Source organism: Myotis brandtii, unplaced genomic scaffold (genome assembly GCF_000412655.1).
Source record: "Myotis brandtii unplaced genomic scaffold, ASM41265v1 scaffold796, whole genome shotgun sequence".
Taxonomy (NCBI): domain Eukaryota; kingdom Metazoa; phylum Chordata; class Mammalia; order Chiroptera; family Vespertilionidae; genus Myotis; species Myotis brandtii.
Window position 1 is genome coordinate 1,348,434 of NW_005371207.1, and position 23,486 is coordinate 1,371,919.

Here is a 23,486-nt window from a genome sequence, read left to right on the forward strand (position 1 = left end):
CTAGTTCCTGAAATTATAATTAATCTGGAGGTAGATTAGATGCAAACAGATGTAGGTGAATTAATTTAATACAGGCACAGATTAATCTAAAACTAATCTAACCATAAGTTTAGTTCCTGGTCAACTCAGCACATAACTACTTTCACAACATTTCTGGAATTAGTGGTGCTCCAACTTCTGGGATATGCTACAAAATTAAACATGGGCATTTTCCATAGACAATCAACAGTTAATTTATTAGGGAGTCAAATCAATTTTGCACACATCAATTGTATCCAAGCTTCTTAGAAAAATAAAAGGGGACATGAAAGAAAGGCATAGAACCTGGAGACTATACTGGAAGCAGGGCAGGCAAACGAATATGGCCAAGATAGTTTTACTGGTCTCAAATTATCATGCACCACTGTTCTCCTAGGGATGTTTGTGAAGAGAAACGAAAACCAGATGTGAAAGCGCCTTAACCTTTGGAAGTTAAGAAAATACATAGTTGTGAGTTACTTCTATTTTAGAAAAGGCCGTCTGGCCAATCACTATACTAATTGCATTCAAACCTATTAAACTTAACTTCCTTTAGCAGAAACCAGTTAAAGCAGTGGAAATAAACATTCCTGACCATTGTTTTAGTGGTGTTTCCCTAGTCTGCATTTTCAAAGTTGCACATAAGTTCCTGCAGAAGGAACGGAGGCCTGGTGTGTAGGAGAAGAGAAGATCTAGAAAGTCTCTCAGCTGCTACATCAGGGACTACATGTGAAAAGGGGAAGAATGCCTGAGAACCTTGAGAGAAGGCTATAATGTTCAAGTCGCAACTTGACCCAGACAAAGGTTTCAGTTCCAGAAAGAAAGGCAAATTGGACCTGAGTAATTTGGTCTAGGAAGAAAGTAGGCCTTAATACGGTTGTATTGAGGTTCCTGGTTAAAAGTGGACCAACAACATGTGTTTATCCCTTTTACTTTGTGCAATCTGTTAAAATGACAGAACAGAATTAACAGGAGAGGACCAAGAAAAGAGGATGGCAGACAGCAGTGAATTGGAGGGTTTACAATTTCTGGAAGGTAGGTGAGCAGAGGTGTGCTATCTGATTCAGCAGAGCAAAGAAGTTCTAATCCAAGTTCCGACAGAGAAGGGTAACAGGTGACTCAGAGCACCCCTGAGAAGCTTGCTGCTATAGACTGTATGTCTGTGTCCCCCAGAATTCACAGGCTGAAAGCCTAACTTCCAATGTGGTGACATTAGTGGGATGGAGGTGATTAGGTCATGAGGGTAGAACACTTATGATGGGACTAGTGCCCCTTATAAAAGAGACCCCACAGAGCTCCCTCACCCCTCCCACCCTTAAGGACATCACCAGATAATGAATCTCCTGGCACCCTGACCTTGGATTTCCCAGCCCCCAGAACTGTGAGAAATAAATCTCCGTCAGGTATAAGCCACCCAGTCTATGGGGTTTGCTACAGCAGCCTGAACGGACTGATATTGTAGAGCACCAGCACTAGGATTGGGGTGACCAAGAGAGGGGTGGGGCAGAAACCAGGGCGGGTGGCCCAAGTCTATTTGGAGTGGAGGAACCCCAGGTTCCTTCCCTAGTCCTTGCCCCACAAGAGGAAAATGCTCCTTAGAGAAACTGGTCTGGAAAAAGTCTAAGTGGGGTCACCAGTGTCAGCGGAAAACAGGAGTGAGGTACAGAGTAGAACACAGGGCGAGTAGGTGAAAGGCTGCAGGCAAACTCGGATGTCAGCTTGTGCCTGTCTCTTGCATCTAGTATCCAGAATCGCGCCCCCCTCCCCCTTTTCTTTTCCCCTCCCTAGCACTGGGCAGGAGACTGGAAGATTATTTTCTGGAGAAAACGAAGGGCCCCAAGATTCCAGACACTGGGGCTCAGGACAGAAACTGCACTAGGGAGCCTCCTAACTGGCTTAGGAAGAGGGAGAGCTTGTCATTGCTGCAAACTGAGCAGGGGAAGCATTTGTAATGCCAAGAACAGGAGCTCTACCCTGGCCTGAGTTTTAGGAAGCAAAGGGACAGCCCACTTCCTGGAGACATCCCGAACCAGGGGGACACATAAATGTACCGGGAAAACAAAGCAGGTTCAGAAAGGGTTTTCATGAGAGCGATAGGGCAGAGGACAGCCTCTCTAGATAGAAGGTAGGTCTCATTCCTATAAACGTGCTAGCTAGTTAGTCCATTCCTTGATGTGTCCGTCTGCTGGTCCATCTGTCCCTACGTCCACCAATCAATCAGAGTGTTAGATAACCCAGTGTGGAGTGCAGGGGAAAATGCTACGAGAAACAGAACCTCAGGCCCTCCTCTTACAGAGTTTCTAACTTTCTGGACTAAAAAAGTTATATTCTTTCAGATGTTATTTTGTAAATGAATGTCTCTTTAAAATTATAAAATAAAAATCTGCTTAATAAAGAATTTCTAGAAAGCAAAGGAAGGTATTAAGAAGAAAAAAAAGAAAAAATACATATACTTGCCACTCAAGGCCAACCATTCTTAATTTTTCTTGGGTCTTTGTTTTTTTCTATACACACACTTATGAATATACTAGAGGCCCAATGCACGAAATTCGTGCAAGAGTAGGCCTTCCTTCCCCCAGCTGCCGGCACCGGCTTCCCTCTGGCACCCGGGACACGGGCTTCCCTCACAGCCCCGGCTTCATCCGGAAAGTCATCCGGAAGGACATCGGGTCTAATTATTAGTATTATATGATATGATCCATCATGCATAACCAAAACAATATTATATTGCCATAAAATGTTTCCAAACATGGTCCTACCTTTCCAGAATCCTGTATCATTCTGACATTTTCAGAACCAAATTTATCTGAGTAAAGTTTAAGGAGTCTCTGAGAAATTTCAGATAGAGGTGTGAGTTTGGGTTCTTTGTAAATATACTCCTTCCCGTCTTCATCTTCAAAGAATCCCTGTGACATAGAGCGCAATTAGAGAGCTATCACTGAATACAACCCCACAGCTACCACCCAGGAAGGATTATAAGGGTTAAAAAATAAAATATTCTAAAATAAAATCCTAATTAAACAGGCTTTTCAAACAGGAAGGAAAATGATAATAATATGAAGTCTGGGTGCAAAGATAAAGTTAAAACACAAAACTGCAAACGCGTTCAAGAATGCTGTCATTAAGTGCTGAGTGAAATGAGAGACAGGATTCAAGACTGTGTTCTCTCGGTGAGGTCTGATGATGGACTTCAAGCCTGTTTCACATTCCCAAGAAACAAATCAACAGGGAGAGGCTCATACAGCACTTTAGGGCACACGAGGAAGCTTTTAGGTCCGGGGTAGGTTCAGCAAAAGCTAAGTAAAGTTTGTGTAAATTCTATTTTGTTTTACTGATGAGAAACATATTAAAGGGCTGTAGCATGATATCAGAAAATATTTTCATTATCACCAGTCATATCTGGTGCCATATCTCCAATGTTTCTATTATCATCAATTTTAGCACCAATCATGCCTGAATAAAACAAGGCTTAGAATTGCATGGGAAGTGAAAAAGGTTGAAAATTTGGAAGTCCAGATTGGGGTTAATATTTGAAATAAATTAAAACAAAACATTTCTCATCTAAAATAGAGGAGGAAAAATGGTGCCAAAAACATAGTATATATATAAAAAAATATACAGGCTAACATGAAACAGAAAACATCCACATCAAACTAGGAGTTTAGATGCAGTACTTTCACTACAATATTTGCTTATTAAGCTTTTACTGTAATTACCTCCACATCTGTTTCACTGTCTGTAAACTGGTATTGCTATAAAGTTATAAAAGACAATAACAGGATAAATTGAAGGTTATATAATGCTCATAGAAAAATCACATGACCTAAATAAATGGATTATAATTTATACTATTTAATCATGTTAGAGTCTTGGAGGTTAAACATTCAGTTAAATTTAAGTGAACCCTTTTATACGGGGTTTCTGAAATATTACAATGGTAAATATACTGTGGAGATGATATATTACAAGAGGTAGAGATACACATAGACAAAAGAAACCAGAAAGTCTTAATTTTTGTTTAAAACATGCAGTATAAATGTATGAGGAAACAGATGATTTATTTCTGTAAATGACATAAAATGTTAATGTTTTTGGAGTCTGTGATGACTGGACAGATATACATATAGACTTGAAAAGGAAACTTGCAAATCATATGAAGTACCAGAGATGCCACTAAGAAAGTCTTATGGAGGGAGAACTTACCGCTGCCTTAAGAAAGTAATAAATAAAAAACAGGAAGAAAGAAAAAAAAAGAAAAGCAGAAAGTTTACTACTGAGGAAGAATCATACTAAACATGACAAATTCATCAAATTAGCATTTATAGAGAGCAGAAAATTGACAAAATACAATTTTATAGAGTTAAGAAAAAAATAAAAAAGGGACTGGGGCCAGCCTACAGAACAGAGAAGAGGCTCACCTGCCCGAAGAAGGCCACTCGGAAGTAGGTGCCCAGGAGCCTGCGGCCCGAGTGCATGACCTCGGTCACCTTGCTGTAGGCCCGGTGGAGAGTATCGTACAGATGGGCGAGCCTCTGGAAAGCAGAACAAAACCCAGTTCTCTCTACTTGCAACGCGTACAACCAGTTTAAAAAAGCAAATGAGATCACGTGGGTGAAAAATCCTTGGACTTGAGTTTTTAAAAAAATCAAGACTACATTTGGATTGCACAACTGGTAGTGATCCTTTTTGAATTGTAATGTTTCCTACCCAAAGGACCAGTGTGCATATGAGAACCCATCAAATTTCCACAATGCAGGAAGCAAATTCTGCTTTCAAGTTAACACGAAATGTCAGAGATGATAAAGTCCTATGGCACTGATGATAAAGTGATGGCGAACCTATGACACGCGTGTCAGAGGTGACACGCGAACTCATTTTTTTGGTTGATTGTTCTTTGTCAAATGGCATTTAAATATATAAAATAAATATCAAAAATATAAATCTCTGTTTTACTATGGTTGCAAATATCAAAAAATTTCTATATGTGACACGGCACCAGAGTTAAGTTAGGGTTTTTCAAAATGCTGACACGCCGAGCTCAAAAGGTTCGCCAACACTGTCCTATGGTGACGTTTTCAGTGCTTGATCTCCCCACTCCATCTGAGATGCTAAGAGAAACTGGACGGCCTCCCAGGCCAGGAAGCATGGAAGGGACACTGTTTTCCCAGGTAGGGAGAGCAACTAAGCATCCTGAGAAAAAAAGGCACCTGGTGATTATAAAACTGTTCCGGGAACCTTTCAAAAGTGGAGTGTCAGTACTACCAACCCTTGTTGTTCGAGATTTGGGGTCTGCCTAGAGGTGGGGTCTGGGTGTGGGATGCCTGATGGCTCAGGGTGGTGACCCACCAGCCCCACGTGGAGGGTCAGAGACCACATGCTCATCTCTGACCGTGGCCTGCTTGCTCTCTTTGCATGTAAGGAAACCTGGGGGCATATGTCATTTCACTGTCCTCTACACTGGGAAAAAACAAATAACTCAGATACCTCAAAATCTCTCCGCTTCTCATAAATGGGGATGATGAGTTTATAGATGTCGGCGATCAGCTCGTAGCGTTCGGCCTTCCAGAGTCCATCGGCACACTGCTCGAGGAGCTCCATGAGCACATCCTGACCAAAGAAGGCGGCCATGGGCCAGAAAGGAGTGTTACTATGGAACAAAACAGCGTGTCCTTGCAGAATGCATAGCTGGTTAAGATGGCTAGGAGGAAAATGTCAAAACATGAAATATTTTTATTTATTTGTTTATTTATTAAATTTATTGATTTTGGAGAGGGAGAGAAAAAGAGAGAGATAAAGAGAGAGAGAAGGAGAGGGAGAGAGAGAGAAAGAAACATCGATGTGTTGTTCCACTTATTTATGCATTCATTTGTTGATTCTTCTATGTGCCCTGACTGGGGATTGAACCTGAAACCTTGGTGAATTGGGACAATGCTCTAACCAACGGAGCTACCTGGTCAGGGCCAAAACATGGAATATTTTTAGACACTAACATACATGCTTGTAAATGGCTCATTAAAAAATACCAGGCATGTTTGCAAGCAGAAATGAAGGGTCACACATTGTATGACTCTGTAGTAAGTTGCACGGAAGAAACTGACACTAATAGTCTCTCATAGGCTCTCAATTTTTGTTCTTAGTTCTCTTTTTATAAATATAATTAGAAAAAATTTTTTTCCTTTTTGAGGAAGGATGACAATGCTGACACATGGGGAATTACTAAGCATGACTTTAATCCAAATTAAACATCTCAGAACAATTCAGCGATGATGTGTGGTAGGCATTATGCCTGCTTCACCAGCATCCTTTCCACCTTCCCTTGGAGATTTCTATTTGCTGAAGTTTGCGTAGTTACCTTGCCTCCTTAAAATTTTTAAACTTTTGAGGAAGCTAATACTATCCGTGACAGGGTTGGGGCATGTGGCTCAGGTTTAAAGTAATCAGCATAAATCTATTACCTGGCCACAGGCATTGCTCCATCATGGGTGGACATGTGACCTAAATCAGCCAATCAGGGTAAATGATTGGATAGCTTGGGATTTGGGGACAGAAGTGCTCTCACCAGACTGGACATAAGAGAGGCAGCATGTAGTTTGATTGGGGCTGACATCCACCTCATGAATAGTCAGGGGCCTGTCACCCTTAGTAACAGAGTGGAGGGCCCCCCCTACCTCCCAAAGCAATAGTATTATTAAATGCTTGGATTGATTGCTGCCAACCTTTCTGTGGAATTTCCTAACAGGAGCCAATTTATTTGACCTTTCCTGTTTAAGCCCATTTGAGTGTGGTTTCACTAATGATGTTGAGTAAATTTTCATGTGCTTATTTGCCATCTGTATAGCTTTGGTGAAGTGTCTATTCAAACCTTTTGCTCATTTCTCCACTGGGTTGTTGACTTTCTTATTATTGGGTTTTGAGAGTTCTTTATCTATTTTACATAAAATTCTTTACCAGACATGTGATTTGTAATTTTCTCCCAATCTGTAGCTTGTCTCTGAATTTTCTTAGCAGTGTCTTTTGAAGAGCAAGAGTTTTTAATTTTGAATTAGTTCAATTTACCAAGTTGTTACTTTCTGGATTGTCCTGTATGTATTATATCTATTTAAGAAATCTTTATTTAACCCAAGTTCACTTATATTTTTTCCTATGTTTTCTTCCAGAAGTTTTATATTTTACATTTAAGTCTATGATTCATTGAGTTATTTTTGAATACAGTGTAAAGTATGTGTCAACATATATTTTTTCCATATGTAGGTCTAATTTTTCCAATGCTATTTGATGAAAGACTGTCTTCTTTCCATTGCATTGCTTTTAAATCTTATTAAAAATTAATTGATCATTGTGTGCAGGTCAATTTCTGGCTTCTCTATTGATATATGTCTATCTTTGTGCCAATACCCCACTGTTTTGATTGCTACGGTAGCTCTGCAGTGACATTTCTGACATTTTGGGCCAGACGACTCTTTGCTCCTGTGCATTACAGAATGTTTAGCAGCATGCTTGGCCTCTACCCACTAGATGCCAGTAGCAGGAGCAACTCCTGCCCCCACCCCCAAACAAAAAACAAAAAACAAAAAACACCTGTGACAATAAAAAATGTTTTCTGATTTGTCAAATGTCCCCGGAGGGAGAAAGGGACAAAATCAACCCCGGTTGAGAACCACTGCTTGAAATCAGGTGGTGTGACTCTTCCAACTTTTTCAAAATTGTTTTGGCTAGTCTAGTTCCTTTGCCTTTCCATTTAAATGTTAGAGTCAGTTTGTCCATTTCTACCAAAAGTCCAGACGGAGTTTGACTGGGACTGCTTTGAATCTAGAAATCAATTTAGGAACAATTGGCATCTTAACAACATTGAGTCATCACTTCATTTATTTACATCTTCTTTGATTTCCCTCATCAGTGTCTTGTTTTGACCATACAGATGTACACAGATTTATACCCAAGTTTCATGTTTTTTGATGTTTTTATAAATAGTAGTGTCTTTAAATTCTAATAATTTATTCTTTTCAAGGAAATAAAAGTTTGGAATAAGACTGAAAGTCATCCAGTGTATTTGCTTGTAAAAACTATATAAGGTAATCATTAACGATATAGTAAAACTATGGTATAAGGGTCTCTAAAAAGAAGGTTGATTGATTTTGTATATTGATCTTTTATTTTATAATTTTGCTAAATTCACTTATTAGTTTTAGTATTTTCTTCCATAAATTCTTTGGGATTTTCTCTGTCACAGAGACAACTGCATCTTAGGTTAAAATAGACAGTATTCTTTCTTTTTCTTGCCTTACTACATTGGCTAGAACCTCCAGCACAATGTTGAAAAGGAGTGTTGGAAACATTTATTCCTGTCTTGTTCCCAATTTTAGTGGGAAAGCATTCAGTCTTTCACCACTAAGTGTAATATTAGCTCTAGATTTTTTGTAGATCATCTTTTTCAGGTAAGGAAGTTCCTTTCTACTAGTTTTTTAATCATGAATGGATGTTGATTTTTTCAAATGATTTTTCTGCATCTATTGAGATTGTCATATGGTTTTCCTTATTTATTCTGTTAATATGTTGAGTTATATTTATTGGCTTTCCCATGTTGAACCAATGGGGTGCTTCCAGGGTAAATCCCACTTGGTCATGATACATTCCTCTTTTTTGTATACTCTCAGATTCAATTTGCTAATATAATTTGTAAGGGTTTTAATAGTTGCTTTTTAACATGTTTGATCCTCTGTCATAGCATCAATGAAGGGCAGACACTGAATTAAGAGCTGCAGGGGTTTATTTATGTAACAGTAGTCAGTGTGTCTCTGGGTGAGTACTGGGGAGGCCAACCCTCAGGTGAATGAAGCATTTCCTGCTCTCACTGAGCTGAGGCTATTGTGGAGACAGCTCCATAAAGAGATTATAAAAGATGGTGGCAAGTGTGTTGACAAAGACATGTGCAGGGAATCAGGGATGCAGAGAGGTTCGGCATCCATCCAGTGATGAGAAAAGGGGTGGGCAAGGAAGGTTGCAGAAGGTGACCACTGACTGAGTGGTCAGGAGTCAGTGAGGCGAAGGAGAAAGGTGGGAGTGGATGTCAGAAGGATGAGAGGGGAGACATTCCAGGGAGAGGGAACCGCAAAGGAAGACACCGGAGAGGGCAGCAGGTGTGGGAGGAATTTACAAGCAGTATGAGGGGCTGGAGTATAAAAGCTGAAACAGAGAATGGCAAGAGATGAGGCTGGGGAGGTGAAAAGGATTAATTAAACAAAGGCTATATTGCCACACTCCAAGTTTTCTATGTCAAACATAAATTAATAATTAAATGTCGATAATTTTATGAGACATGAAAATGCATACTGACATACATCAACTACCACAACAATGAAGTAATATGTAAGATAGATGTTAGTTGATTTTAAAATGATGTTCTGTCACCCTAGCTGGTTTGGCTCAGTGGATAGAGCATCGGCCTGAGGACTGAAGGGTCCTGGGTTCGATTCTGGTCAAGGGCACATGCCCGGTTGCGAGCTCGATCCCCAGTAGGGGGCGTGCAGGAGGCAGCTGATCAATGAATCTCATCAATGATGTTTCTATTTCTCTCTCCCTCTCCCTTCCTCTCTGATATCAATAGAAAATATATTTAAAAAAATAAAATGATGTTTTGTCTCTCCAGGTAAGGCATCTGTGTATGGCAGCCTTTCAGGTATATTTTTAAATGGTCCTAGATTTAGTCACTTAACGAATATATATAAAACAGAGTTTATGTGGGTAATCTCCTGGGCCAAGTGCTCCTAAATGGGAGACTAAGATTTGAATATTATTTTTACTCTTGTTTAGTCAAATCAACAACACATGGAAAGTTTAATAACAGTGAAGCCTGAATTCAAGTAGCAGATGAACACTATAGACAATTGAGCTCATTATGAAAAAAATCTGCCATGTTTGGTACAAAAAGATGAACTTCAACCAGGGAAACTGCTCAGAATGGTTGGAAAATGGGAAAGTTTGATAAAGTGAACTGAGCTTAGCAAATAACTTTGCAATAGTAATTATGATATGATGGTCATCAAAACTTGGGAAATATGCCCTGACCAGTTTGGCTCAGTGGATAGAGCGTCTGCCTGTGGACTCAAGGGTCCTGGGTTCGATTCCGGTCAAGGGCATGTGCCTTGGTTGCGGGCACATCCCCAGTGGGGAGTGTGCAGGAGGCAGCTGATCGATGTTTCTCTCTCATCGATGTTTCTGACTCTATCCCTCTCCCTTCCTCTCTGTGAAAAATCAATAAAATATATTTAAAAAAAACCCTGGGAAATAACACATCATCAACTTTCATATACTACTGGACATTATTTTTATCTTTTTTTCTGATTCAGGAGGCATTTCTAGAATCTATAGTTTATCAGTCTGAATTCACAATGAATACTATCCACAGCAGAGTCCATGCAGATTTTATCCGATAACAAACTAAGATGGCTTTTATAAAAAGGCAAGTCCTTCTCTCAGAAAAGTAGAGTATAGGTTACTGAATATCAAAGCTAAATTTGGTAAGGTACGTTATTCAAGATAACATCAATGCTACACCTAGACTTTTAAGGCTGGTGAAATCAAGTAACAATTCTTTGAACAGAAAGAACCAGTGATCACAGGTAAGTTAGAAAGACCATATGTCAACAACACAAAATTATTAAGTGTCAAAAAAACTAAGACATCATAGTAACTAAATAATGGGGCACAGAAATCAGTAGGAATTCCATGTATTAGCTGACTTTGAATACTTAGCAATCACTGCACCTGAAAACCAGAACTAATCCAGACAATGGTCAGATAGTAATGACTTCAAAAGGCAATCATACAGAAAGACTGATGGTTTTACCACCTTGTTCAAAATTTAAATGCCAAGTTTTGTTTTTCTAAATTGTTGATATACACTAGGAACTGTAAGTAATTATTCGTTGGGGGGGGGGATCCCTCAACAAACTCTATGTATTGGAAAAGTATGTATTTTATGACTAGTCTTAAAAAGACCTCAGTGCACTGAGCTCATGAGCCATTGAGGAAGCTGTTTAAGACGCCATCAGCCAGCCCCATTTGTAAGTGTGCCACAGCGATGCAGCTGAGGGCACTCACCGCCTATCGGTGGAAACGGCACACTAGTGCTGTGTATGTGCAGCTTATTCAAAATGTTTGTATTTAAATGCCAATTGCTCCATTTTAGGATTAATTTAACTTAACCTTTCCTATGAAGTTAGTTACTAGTATTGTCTCTATTATCGGCCACTTGGGAATAACTGTGAATGTGTGACTTCACTTGGACAATATTGTACTTTATGACATAATCCCTATTACCAACTATGTTATTATTTCTCAAGATACAGTTGAAAACTCCTTGCATTAGAAAAATCACCTGGGATGCTTGTTAAATACAGATTCCCAGGCGCCACACCTACCCAGCTGAATGTGTGTGTGTGTGTGTGTGTGTGTGTGTAGAATGGGAATCTACTAGTACACTTGTAACAAGAATACAAGTAATTTCTAAGCACACTAATGTTTGAGGACTACTGCAATAAGTGAAACTTTCTGAGGCAGGCACTTCACTTGTACATCCCAAAGTCAGCACATAGCACACAGCTAGTTTATGGAATGAATACAGAAATTTCCAGGTCACAAAGAACTCAGACACCTTGCAATTCATATTCTAAGGAACCGTGGCTTAGGTGTTTCTCGTCAACGGGAAAGAAAGCATCAAAAGCAGTAGAGCTGCTAGGACAGGGACAACAACTTGCTCACCCTTGTATCTCCAGCACCTAGCTCAGTGCCGAGGAAGCTCCTCAGCAAGTATTTGCACAATGAAGCAGGGACATATCTCCAGATATGAGCCAAGGGTAGAGCATTAGACAAGCCCCACGGGTCAACACTCTACTCCCACTGCTATTGTTTTTGCGGAATCATTATAACTTTTATGGTTCTAAGAGCACTTTGGGTCAAGGAAAAGTGGATGGTAAGACACCTTTATTGGTTACAGACAATCAGCAAGCTTGGAGGAGGTGTAAATAGAGGAACCATCCAGTATGTTGTTAATGAATCTATCTCTTGAGATGTCCTACAGACGTAAACATGTTATGTTGGTTACTGGCAGCTATTTCTGAATAGAAACGGTTCCGTTGATATAAGTCAGAGACTTGTCTGGTTAACTTCATATGTTTGCTATACCCAGTGGTGATAGTTGCTACTCTGTGAAACAACAGTTGAGTGTGCTAGATACAGTTGATTCTCATTCTCATGATTTATGCTAATGACACTGTATAAAGGCACCATGATCAATGAATTAGTGAAGACTGAACCACCCCTCCTTGGGGAAATACAGGGTTAGGTTCCCAAGAGCCTCTGGCTATAAAATTTTTGAGAACCAATCAGTACATAACCTTGTTTTACATGTGTTTCTGTGTCAAGACACCTACTGTAGTATATATTGTTGATTCATTAACATTGGACTCATGAACCAAAAGTACTCACGCCTGAAAAAAGCTCATCGTCCACAAGTATTTTCTCTATAAGGTACATCACAGATGTCCTGTGCCCAGAAACACGAGACAGCACTACACTTGGGGGCCATTTGAAACAGCAAAATCACAAACTAAAAGAACAAAGATGTGCAAAACATGGCACTGAGTAGAAAAGGACACCTGTTTAAAGCACGAGAGCCAGACCAAGAGGGCAGAAGGTTACCCTGTGCCTCCTCAGCTAGAAACAGGCAAGCTCAAATTTTTAGCCGCCCTGTGCATGTCCCCAATGACCACACAAGCACCTCGATGAATACTGATTTTGAGGGTTACAAAGAAATTTTAACAACTGGACTGCAATTTCCACTCTCCCCTCTAGAGTCCCGGTCAGCCCTGCCCTCCCTCGCTCTGTGTTCTGGGAGGTGGATGCACTAGAACCTCCGCTTGCTCCCTGTCTCTAGCTCCTGGCTGACTCGGCCAATGGAAGGCTCAGGTGCAAACTGGAGGTCAGGAGGAGAGTGAGGGTGAGGTGGCTACTCGATGGCTCCCGCCCTGCAAGGGCGCCAGGATTGTGCCCTCTCCTGAATAAAGCCCACAGTCCTATCAGGCAGTCCCTTGGTGTAGTTTCTCTTTCTCTCCAACCTTAGTCCATAGGTTGAGAGATAGTAACCCAGCTGCTGTTAATCTCAGGGAATTGCAATATTCCTTGTTGGTCTCCCTAAATCCTGTCCAAACTTTCAAAATAAGTCCCTTTATTAGACTTTTCTCAATTTCCTACTAGCATGCCACCTACTAGTATTTCCTTCCAGAACCCTGCCTGTCTGGCATAATGACGGAGGGATCGCAAAACCACATGGGCTGTGAGGAATTTTGACACCATAGAGGATTCTGAATTCTGTACTCTGCACAGAATCCAACTTGTGAAACAAAATTATAAACAGAAATGGGATGTTCCTTCCTTTTTATCTAATCAAAAGTAGCTGGGGGGAGTCTGCCCTTGTGATCAAAGTCAGGAAACATGAACTGCGACCAACAAAAAAGAGGGATCGCAAAACCACATGGGCTGTGAGGAATTCTGACTCCATAGAGGATTCTGAATTCTGTAGTCTGCACAGAATCCAACTTGTGAAACAAAATTACAAACAGAAATGGGATGTTCCTTCCTTTTTGTCTAATCAAAAGTAGCCGGGGGGGAGTCTGCTCTTGCGATCAAAGTCAGGAAACATGAACTGCGACCAACAAAAACTCATCTGAGGCCTGCTGGGAGGAGCATTATGTATTTTTAGGTAACTTCTCTAAAATCATTTAGGAGATCATTAAAGGCGTTCAAATATATCTAACAATGCAGCTTAAAAGGACAATGATTTTTAAACTATGTGTTATACACCTATTCCCTTCTCCAGTAGAGATTTTCAACTTTCTCTTTTTTCTAAAACATCCTGATAGCTAAAGGAGAAAGGTAAGTGGCAATGTCTGTTTTCCTGGCTTTTCGAACACATTATCCTTTCCGTTCCTGACTAGCTTCAATCTAGATGTGCCCGGCTTGCGCAGGACTTTATGATCCTGCTGTGTCACATCCTAATCATCACAGATCATGCCCTATGGACCTTGTTAAAGATTTACCAACTGCATGCTTCAAGGACAGGGTGGGCAATCCATATTCTGAAAATGACTGATAAAGCTATCCCTATCACGTGTTTGGCTCTTGTGCAGAGTGGGTGCCATTCACAAATTTCCCCAATAAAACCTGTACTTTATTTCACTGGGTAATTCTCTAGGCAGTAGTGATTATTCCAGCCTCATATTTAATCAGATGAGCAAACTTGAGCTTTATTGTATCATCCCTGTGGGACAGGTTCCTGAGAATTGTTTACTTTCAAATCTTTCATTGTTGTTGACATCACTGTTTTCCTTACTGAATTCTAAACGAAAGGCTGCACCCCGAAGGTCTGACTTGGCATGGGGGACAAGGGTGATTTCTACAAGGAGAAAATCCATTCAAGCTTCTTCTCGGGGAAAAACCCAGTTAAAACTTGCCTTGAAGTGAGGAGTTCAAAGCCAAGAACACATGGGCCCTGTTACCACAGTGACTTCAAAGTAACAAATTAACATCTATCCAGGCATTTCAAGGTGTGGAGATTGCTGAACAGTTAATGGCATGTAATAACCAGTTTGCCTTTTGATTTCAGGATGCTAATAAAACTTTATCTATTTTGGTTAAAATTATTTTAATATTTAAATATGAAAAACACTCAATATATTATCCTCCTTTCTCATGTTTTAAGTTAGAGCATTATTTGAGACTAGACATTTTAGGATAGTGATTTTTAAACTTTCATCACAGAGCTTGACCTCTCAGCCTCACTTCACTACTAACCAGCTTCTCAAACTCTCCTTTGGGAGTCCAGGATGGATTCCTAGGAAGGGAGATGGAATGGTAGAGCTGTCCGTTGCTCTGTTCCCGGTGTCTGGAGCATTACGTTAGTTAGACAAAGTGTGTCAACAGCAGCTACAGAGAGAAGGGCCTTTGTCCCACGCACTGGCAGGTAAACCACAGGGGCGGAGGTTCTCGTCATGGCAAACTGCACGGGCCGGGGCGCTCACCTCGTTGAAGTGGACATCCTGCATGCCGACGTCTTCCATCATGGAGGCCTCCTCCTCTATGTTTGGGGTGATCACCCGGAAGGCTGTGCATCCCTGTCTAAACATGCCTAGAATCGAGACAGCAGGGGGAGAGAGTGAGTTATTAACCCGTAAGTGAATGAACCGCGAGGGTTCCTCCTGCCCTGAATGTTTCTGTATTGAATGAAAGGACCGATTTTGAAATCCCCTGGGTCTCAGGCCAGTACTCCCGTGGGAGCCCGGGGACCACTGTGTGCTTTTCTTCACTCGCTTCCTCAATGTTTCTTTTTCTCACCCTGTTTTATTTTTCACCCACCTTTATTAAAATGTATGCAATCTTTAAACTGTAAATGAACTGAACTAGGTATGGAATTGAATTAATTATAAAATGATGACCAATAAACAATAAATTTGATTTGGTAAGATGTTTATGCTCAGATACCAAGAAAAATAAAGAAGCCAAAGCCAATCAAGGAAAAATATTGGATTCAAAAATAACTATATTTCCGTCAAGCTGTCATCTCACGTACTCTGGCTGGGGGTAACCCAGAACCTGCCCTTCCTGCATGAAGCAGTCTATAAAACCAAGATGTAACTCAGCAGCCACAGTGACGACCCGAGAGGCTGTCTTAGCTGGTTCCACATGGGCTGTCTAGGGTAAGGAGAGGCCTCTTTCCCCCACAGCTGGAGAGCAAGAGCACAGAAAGCATGAGTGCTTCAGGGGCCTAGGCACTCAGCTCTCTAAGGGGGGATGGAATAAGGTTGCAGCTGGGATAAGGTAATAGCAAAAATGACCCATTTGGGGTCTCTGTAAACATAATCAAATGAAGGACTTGAAATATCTTTTACTCTATTTTGTGATCATTGTTTTCAATAAACCAAAACAGAAGTCAAAACTTGAATTCAGACGTCCCATATTTTGGGAACAGGAGGAACACAGAGAATTTTGAAATCAAGTCTTAAAGGAGTAGGACCTAAAGCCAGAGATTTTCCTACTGGTCAACGTTTCCACATGAGACTCTGCCCCTATCCTAGTCTAGACCTGCTTTTGTTTAATGGAGACAAATGAAAGCCCTAATCCAGGAGCCTCAGATACATTAACGTACAAAAAGCAAAACTGCAAAAGCCAACCACCCACTTTTAGGTGACAGAGTACACTGGAAGGTACAATTTAACTCCAGTGGGACAACTACAGTGGTGGCCAGAGGGCTTTCCTCTCCTTGCCCACTGAACGGAGAGGCAGGAACAGAAGGAGAAAGGAGAGCCGAGGCCAAGGCCGTCCAGGCAGAGTTGAAAAAGAAAGTCCCCACACCTCTGAGTGTCATGTGGATGGGACGGCTGGGGCCCCATGGACCGGGCCGACCCCCGGGCTCACCTCCCTGGCGCCTCCTCTGGCAGGTGCTGTAGCTGTAGGGGGAGAGGGTTGGCTCCCGTCGGAGGGCTATGTCTGCTTCTAAACATGAGGAAATGTATTACCTGACAATAGGTCTCAACAGGAAAGCGTGCTGGTAGTAAGAGAATATGGAGCTCTTCTTGAATTTCCTTCTCTCTCAGGCTCTGATGTACGGCAAGCCTAAGACTCACTTTAGTTTCATTCCAAATAGCCAGCTGCACCAGAAATATAGACATTCGCTGGCCGGGCATCTGTGACTTCCTATCATTTCTCACTCTGCAAACACTCTCCTCATTAGCCAGACCTGGAACTGCTGTGCTTGTCACGTGCACACACGGCCAGGTTTTCTAAGATCCTCGTGCTCCAAAAATAAACGCCGCCATTGGAGGCTGCCCTGATTTTGCAATGGAAATGAGCAACTGGCGTTCAGCCAAAAGGAACACACGAGAGGATTCACGGCCTGCTAATCTGGGAACAGGTATGAAATGCACAAACGGGCACCATTCACTCACTGCCCTTTCCTTCCACGGGGAGGCAAGGTTTCCAGCCAGCAAGCTGCCTCCTCACACAATACAGCCAACTGGGCCCTGGTCCAGAAAACGCTGTCCGATGAGCTCCCGTTACAACTGTCTTTTGATAGATAAATAGTTCCAGTGGGAACTATCTTAAGGGGAAAATAAAATCTTTTCAGCTCAAGATTGGCCTCACTTCACTGCAAAGCTCATTAACTAGTCTTTGGGTGATGGAGCCATTAGCAAGAGATGATACGACATGTCACCCACTTTTCTTTTTGATGTTGGCATTTCTGCTGTGCCTACCAAGTCAAGCAAATGTCACCCCCCGAAAACAAAACAATGAATAGCGTACACACTCACACACACACACACACACACACACACTCAGCAAACAAAACAATGAATAGCGTACACACGTACACACACACACACACAAACCACACAACCCCCCCACCTCCAAATCTTTCTCAACGGCTCCTGCTTATCATTGCTGGTTTGTACAGTTTTATGTACGCAATCCCCCCACCTCCAAATCTTTCTCAACTGCTCCTGCTTATCATTGCTGGTTTGTACAGTTTTATGTTCATTTCACAAAACACAGGAAACTCCTCACCTTTCCGTGTGAGATATTCTGCCACCAGGGCTGTGACATGGACATAGCACATTGCCGCCTGCAACAAGAGACACATGCCTCAGAATCACCATTTATACAGCATGTCAAAATGCTCGTAGACAGAAATCTAATGACTGTGTGTACTTATGTTAGATCCCAAGGCACCAACTCATGTTCCTAATAGTTGACATCTTTACCTTTGGAAAGAAGTGGAACAATTGTCAAACAGAATGGACTCCATAAAAAAGTTACAAACTTTTTTTCAGATATGGAACGTAATTTTACTAATTTTAGCAATTACAGAAGTTTAAAAATAAAAGCATGCTTCTTTGTTAATTCCATTGATCATGCCTACATGCCTTAGCACAACCCTAAACACAGTTTTCATGGGAATAAGAACATGCCTTAGAGCCTACTGTTTTCCTGATTCCATTTTACAGATGTTATTGACACACAGGGGTTAAAAACTGGCTCAGTGTCACAGAGTCAGTAAATGTTGGATCTGGGATTTGGCACTTTTCCGGAGCACACACCTAACTCCTCCCCACACTATCTGCTTACTGAGACATGGCAGCTCTGAACACAAGGGCGCGCTCTAACATCTACCAAGGCCACAGATGGCAATGAACAACCTCAAAAGGGGTAAAACCTATGCCCTATCAATACTTTAATAATATGAAAATTTAATTTTATCATAAATAGAGGAATTTTAGAACTTGAGGGGATGTTGGATGCAGGCACCGAGTGCACTTGAATTAGCAGGCATCTGCATGAACATGGATGTTTTCTAAGAGCTTTCAAACAATGCCCTTTTGTGACATACATATCCCCTTACAATTTGGTAAATTATTAAAATGCTTACATGACTATGAAGTAACCCTGAGCCTAACACTGTTTAAAGTATCCCATATTTTTAATTGGCTTCTTTTTTATTTTATTTTTGTTAATCCTCACCTATGGATATTCTTTCCACTGTTTTTTAGAGAGAGTGGAAGGGAGGGTGGGAGGAGTGAGAGAGAAACATCGATGTGAGAGACACATTGATTGGTTGCCTCCCCCAGGCACCCTAACCTGGAAGGAGATTGAACAACGGGGTTGCCCTTGATCGGGAATCAAACCTGAAACCCTTAGGTGTGCGGGCCAATGCTCTAATCACTGAACACACTGGCTAGGGCTAATTGGCTTCTTTTAATTACTGGGCAATTTTTCTCAAAATTGGCTTCTTTTAGTGAATGGGGCACAGTTTTCCCAAAAAAGCCAGTGGGAAGGCTTGCAGGGCTACCTCGGAGAGATCCCCGTTTTTGACGTGGATCCTGGCCATGCTGTCCAGCCACGTCTTCCGGAGCTCAGGGGTGCTGGCGTAGGACTTGGCCAGGCTGTACTGGAGGTCCACCAGCATCTCAGGGTCGTTCTCGTGCTCCTTCATCTGGGCCGTGGCCATCAGGACTGTGCGTATCCTTTTGGTCAAGTCCTTCACGTCCGAGGAGAAGGTGGTGTGCTGCAACAGGAGTGGGAGAAGGACACGTGGTTTTCAGCTGTGCTCGGCCTGTCCACGTACATGGTAGAGAGGAGGCAGTCTTGGGGGTAAGAAAGACAAAGGGACCAGGCCACCCACCTTGATGAGCCTGTCGCTGTTGGCACAGTTGTTGATGATAGACAAGGACTGCTGGAATCTGGTTCCCCCGATCCCCACAACATCTGCTATCAGCTGGCTTACGGAAATAATGACCTTAGGGACAACAAATGTGAGCAAATCAATTCACCTTCAAATGACTCCTCACCTGGGCTCAGCTCCTGCCTTCAGGTAGGTTGTGCAAGAAGTATTCCAGAAGGGGATTATGCTATCATTAAGTATTTTATTTGCATAGAAAAATGGTAATAAGAGAGTGTAGAGCAGTGGTTCTCAACCTGTGGGTCGCGACCCCTTTGGCAGTCGAACGACCCTTTCACAGGGGTCACCTAAGACCATCCTGCATATCAGATATTTATATTACGATTCATAACAGTAGCAATATTATAGTTATGAAGTAGCAACGAAAATAATTTTATGGTTGGGTCACAACATGAGGAACTGTATTTAAAGGGCCAGAAGGTTGAGAACCACTGGTGTAGAGGAATGAGAGGGCAGGGGCAGGGGAGTGGTTTGGAGAGATTAACTGGGGAATTTATATGCATATATGCCTACCCCATGGACACAGACAATAGTGTGGTGAAGGTCTGGGGATGGTGGATGTGTGGTGGAGGGAGTCAATGGGGAAAATAAAAAGGGGGACATCTGTAATACTTTAAAAAATAAAGGTAAGTTTTAAAAAAAGAGAGAATCAGATAAGCCCATACCATTTGGATGGTTACCTATCACTTTCTCTAATAAAAAGAGAGACCTTAGATAAATACTATACCTTGGTTTTTGGTATGAACTTTCAATAAGTGGACTGTCCTTGCATTTTTTGTTAAAAGGTATACATATTAACTATGCAATAGGGAAATCTTTCTTTCTTGGGGGTCTATGAATAGCACTGGCTTTACCCAGTTACTCAAGCTAAAATGCATAGATGCCATCCTTATTCCCTCCTGTTCCTTCACCGCACCCAAGCGCAGCCAATCACAAAGTGCTGTCACCTCTACCTCCTCTTCCTTCTAACCTCACCACAACTGGTCCAGAACACCAGCCTCTCTGGCCTATATTGGACTGTGGTTTCCCCACGGTCTCCCTAGATAAGGTCTTGACTCCCCCAATCCACTCTCAGCACTGGGGTCCAGGAAATCCCTCCAAATAGGCAATGATGCCTCCTCAACTTGTTCTCACCCACATTCTCAACTTCACTAAGGATCTTCTCCAGTTCCCTGGATGGGTCCTTTCCCCTGGGTTGCTAAGCAGCGTGCATCCTTCACACCCTCTGGGAGCTTCTTCCCCTCCTTCCCCCGGGTCTCCAGCCAGATGCCCCTCCTTGGGGCACTAACATTCCTCTATTACAGCCCAGGGCACACTGTACTCCGAGGGTGTTGGGGATCCAGCTGGATGTATACTCCGTGAGAGCCAAGAGGGGGTTCTGTTTTGTCCATGGATCCTTGTGTGTAGTTTGCAAACAATAAATACTTGTTTAAATAAAAGACTAAATACAGGGATGAAGAGGGCATTCCTCTACATGTTTGCAGAAAAAGAGTCTCTAACAAAAATACGCATGACTTTTCAGTATCTGGCATGGTTCCCAGAGCAGAGAACTTGAGACATTTTAATACTTGAGAGACAGGTGTATATTAGTAGCTGGAAGACAGACAGGAACCACTTTGGACGTTTTGTGTCTTACCTAAGATGGTTACCATGAGGCATCCTCACACCGATTCTAATAAATCTCCATTCAATGGAATTTCGGTCAGTCTCATGTTGATTCAACATGTAAATATTAAGTTGCCAACAGAAACACATCCTGGGCCTAAATCTTACAAGGTTAAATCTTACAATGTACAGGATGAAATAAACCAAACCTGTCAATGTGACTGTGAATATATCACCTCCAGGCTGACCTCATAGTACTTATGCAGAGGTAATTCAGCACACGTGACACACAGTTTCCCTGCCGGAACAGAATTTCAGAGTGCACTTGTATGGGAAAGCTACACTACACTCACTTGCAAATGCGTCCGGACGAAGGACTTCTTCCCAGTGTAGTCGAAGTTGTTCCTCATCAGGAAGTAGAGCAGCTGGGAGGCCTCGGTCCTGATGGAGCTCAGCTTGGAGTTGCAGAACTTCAGGATCTCGTAGCACAGAGCGGCACACATGTCAGCTCTCCCTTCGTAGAACGTCGAGGGAAACTAGGCGGAGTACGAGAAAGCAAGCAACCAAGTCACGGTCAGTGTGCCCCTCCTCTCCGGGTGCAAGAGGAAAACGCAGGACAATCGACGATGACCTCCCCGGTGAAACAGCTTACCTTATAAATTAACGACCTCAAGGCAGTGAAGACGTTTTTCAAAGCCGTTTCAGACTGATGTTTTTGAAGAAAGCACAGGTAGACGTCAAAAACTTTTTTCATGAGCGGATTATGTCCATGGTCAGCCAGGAGCTGGTTCTAAAACACACAAGGACGGCTGCATCCGTGAGGCGCACAGACACCCAGTAGGTCTCACACCATTTTGAGGTTCAAAGGTTAAATTTTCCAGGTACTAAGTACAACTTATAATGTCGGTCAGTCTCATGTTGATTCAACATGTAAATATTAATTTACCAATAGAAACACATTCTGGGCCTAAATCTTACAAGGTTAAATCTTACAATGTGCAGGATGAAATAAACCAAACCTGTCAATGTGAATTTGAATATATCAACTCAAGGCTGACCTCATAGTACTTATGAGATGATAGTACTTAAACGTGCTTTTATGAGAAGTGGAGATAAGCAAAAAAAAACTCTGCCATGAATCCTCTAAGAAAGCACAGAATCCTCTTGTGCTATTATAAGTAAGCCTGTTAATAAATTTATGTTTCGGAGAGTTTACTTTTTTCTATAAAAAGAGGAATTATAAACTCAAAGGTTAAATTTTCCAGGTACTAAGTACGACAACTTATGACGTTAACTCTGCCATGAATCCTCTAAGAAAGCACAGAATCCTCTTGTGTTATAAATAAGCCTGTTAATAAACTTATGTTTCAGAGAGTTTACTTTTTTCTATAAAAAGAGGAATTATAAAACTTCCCAGCAAACTGTTACCACATCTTATTGTGGGGAAAAAATTTAAGGGATAAGTTTTTTGTTGGTTTTTTTTTGTGATTCACAGATGCATTCACAGCTGGTAGTTATAAATAAGCCTGTTAATAAACTTATGTTTCAGAGAGTTTACTTTTTTCTATAAAAAGAGGAATTATAAAACTTCCCAGCAAACTGTTACCACATCTTATTGTGGGGAAAAAATTTAAGGGATAAGTTTTTTGTTGGTTTTTTTTTGTGCAACAACAATGCATTCACAGCTGGTAGGACACCTGGAAATCACAATGATCTTTATATTATGCAACACCAAGGCACAGTATTGAATTCCATCATGAGAAGAAGCAATCTAATGAGCAGGAAGCGTGTTTTAATTAACTGAACATTATGTAATTCTCAACCATGAGCAACTGTTCAGCAACCAAAAATAAAAAGGCTGCTTCCAGCGTTTGGGGAACTGCTTACATGGTTTGTTGTCTGCGAGCACCACTTTCCCAGGAACCACAGTCCTTCCTAATTAGGGGTGGAGTAAGGTCTGGGCGAATCTGGGTGTGAGCTTTTATTTTCTCAGCGCTCTTTGCGCGGAGGGATCCAGAGGAAATGGTTCACAAAAATTGCCAAGACCCCGTTCCTGTTGTCTGAATTGTTCCCATCTCTAAGTTCCTCCCTCCAGAGTTGAATTATTTTCCCTTCACTCTCTCTGGTCAAGGTGTTGCTTCCCATTTTCAGGATTTAGTCTTCTTAGGTTCTGATCTCAAAACTTGCTTGCGAGAGTGGAATTAAAGCCCACTTACACAAGATATAAATAAGCCCTCACTTAAGGGAATAAAGGACCTTTCATTTTAGGAACACCCCCCCCCACACACACACACACACTAGCTGCCTTCCTTAATTTTCTAATCAATTTCTGCCTCTCTCTTATTAATTAGAAAGTCATAGACACTAAACATAAAGAGTCTGGAACATTCACTGAGGCCCACAGGAATGGAGGGTCCCTGTGAAAAGACACTTATTCTGTTAGGATCTGCACATGATACCAGGGCAAATATTTTTACTCTAAGAAAGAAACGTGCTTTTATGAGAAGTGGAGATAAGCAAAGCAGAGAGTGATTTAGGTTCTGTCTTTCAAATACCCTTGCAAATAAACTGTTTC

At 41.7% G+C, this 23,486-nt stretch overlaps 1 protein-coding gene across 5 annotated transcripts in view; it reads right to left on the reverse strand.

Annotated features, from left to right (window-relative positions):
• DOCK9 (dedicator of cytokinesis 9) overlaps positions 1–23,486 on the reverse strand; it is a 208,256-nt gene that overhangs the window by 13,212 nt on the left and 171,558 nt on the right. For 2 of the 5 annotated variants that reach the window (XM_014531224.1, XM_014531221.1), the window contains exons 40-48: positions 21,564–21,701; positions 21,265–21,447; positions 19,250–19,363; positions 18,917–19,132; positions 17,635–17,692; positions 15,096–15,202; positions 5,503–5,625; positions 4,437–4,550; positions 2,778–2,924 (exon numbers count right to left, since the gene is read on the reverse strand). In XM_014531224.1, coding sequence (XP_014386710.1) covers positions 2,778–2,924; positions 4,437–4,550; positions 5,503–5,625; positions 15,096–15,202; positions 17,635–17,692; positions 18,917–19,132; positions 19,250–19,363; positions 21,265–21,447; positions 21,564–21,701 — 1,200 coding nt within the window. Of the gene's footprint in view, positions 1–2,777; positions 2,925–3,734; positions 3,771–4,221; positions 4,228–4,436; positions 4,551–5,502; positions 5,626–15,095; positions 15,203–16,488; positions 16,567–17,634; positions 17,693–18,916; positions 19,133–19,249; positions 19,364–21,264; positions 21,448–21,563; positions 21,702–23,486 lie in introns of all 5 variants that reach the window. The other 3 variants (XM_014531222.1, XM_014531223.1, XM_014531220.1) reach the window with 3 other exon arrangements.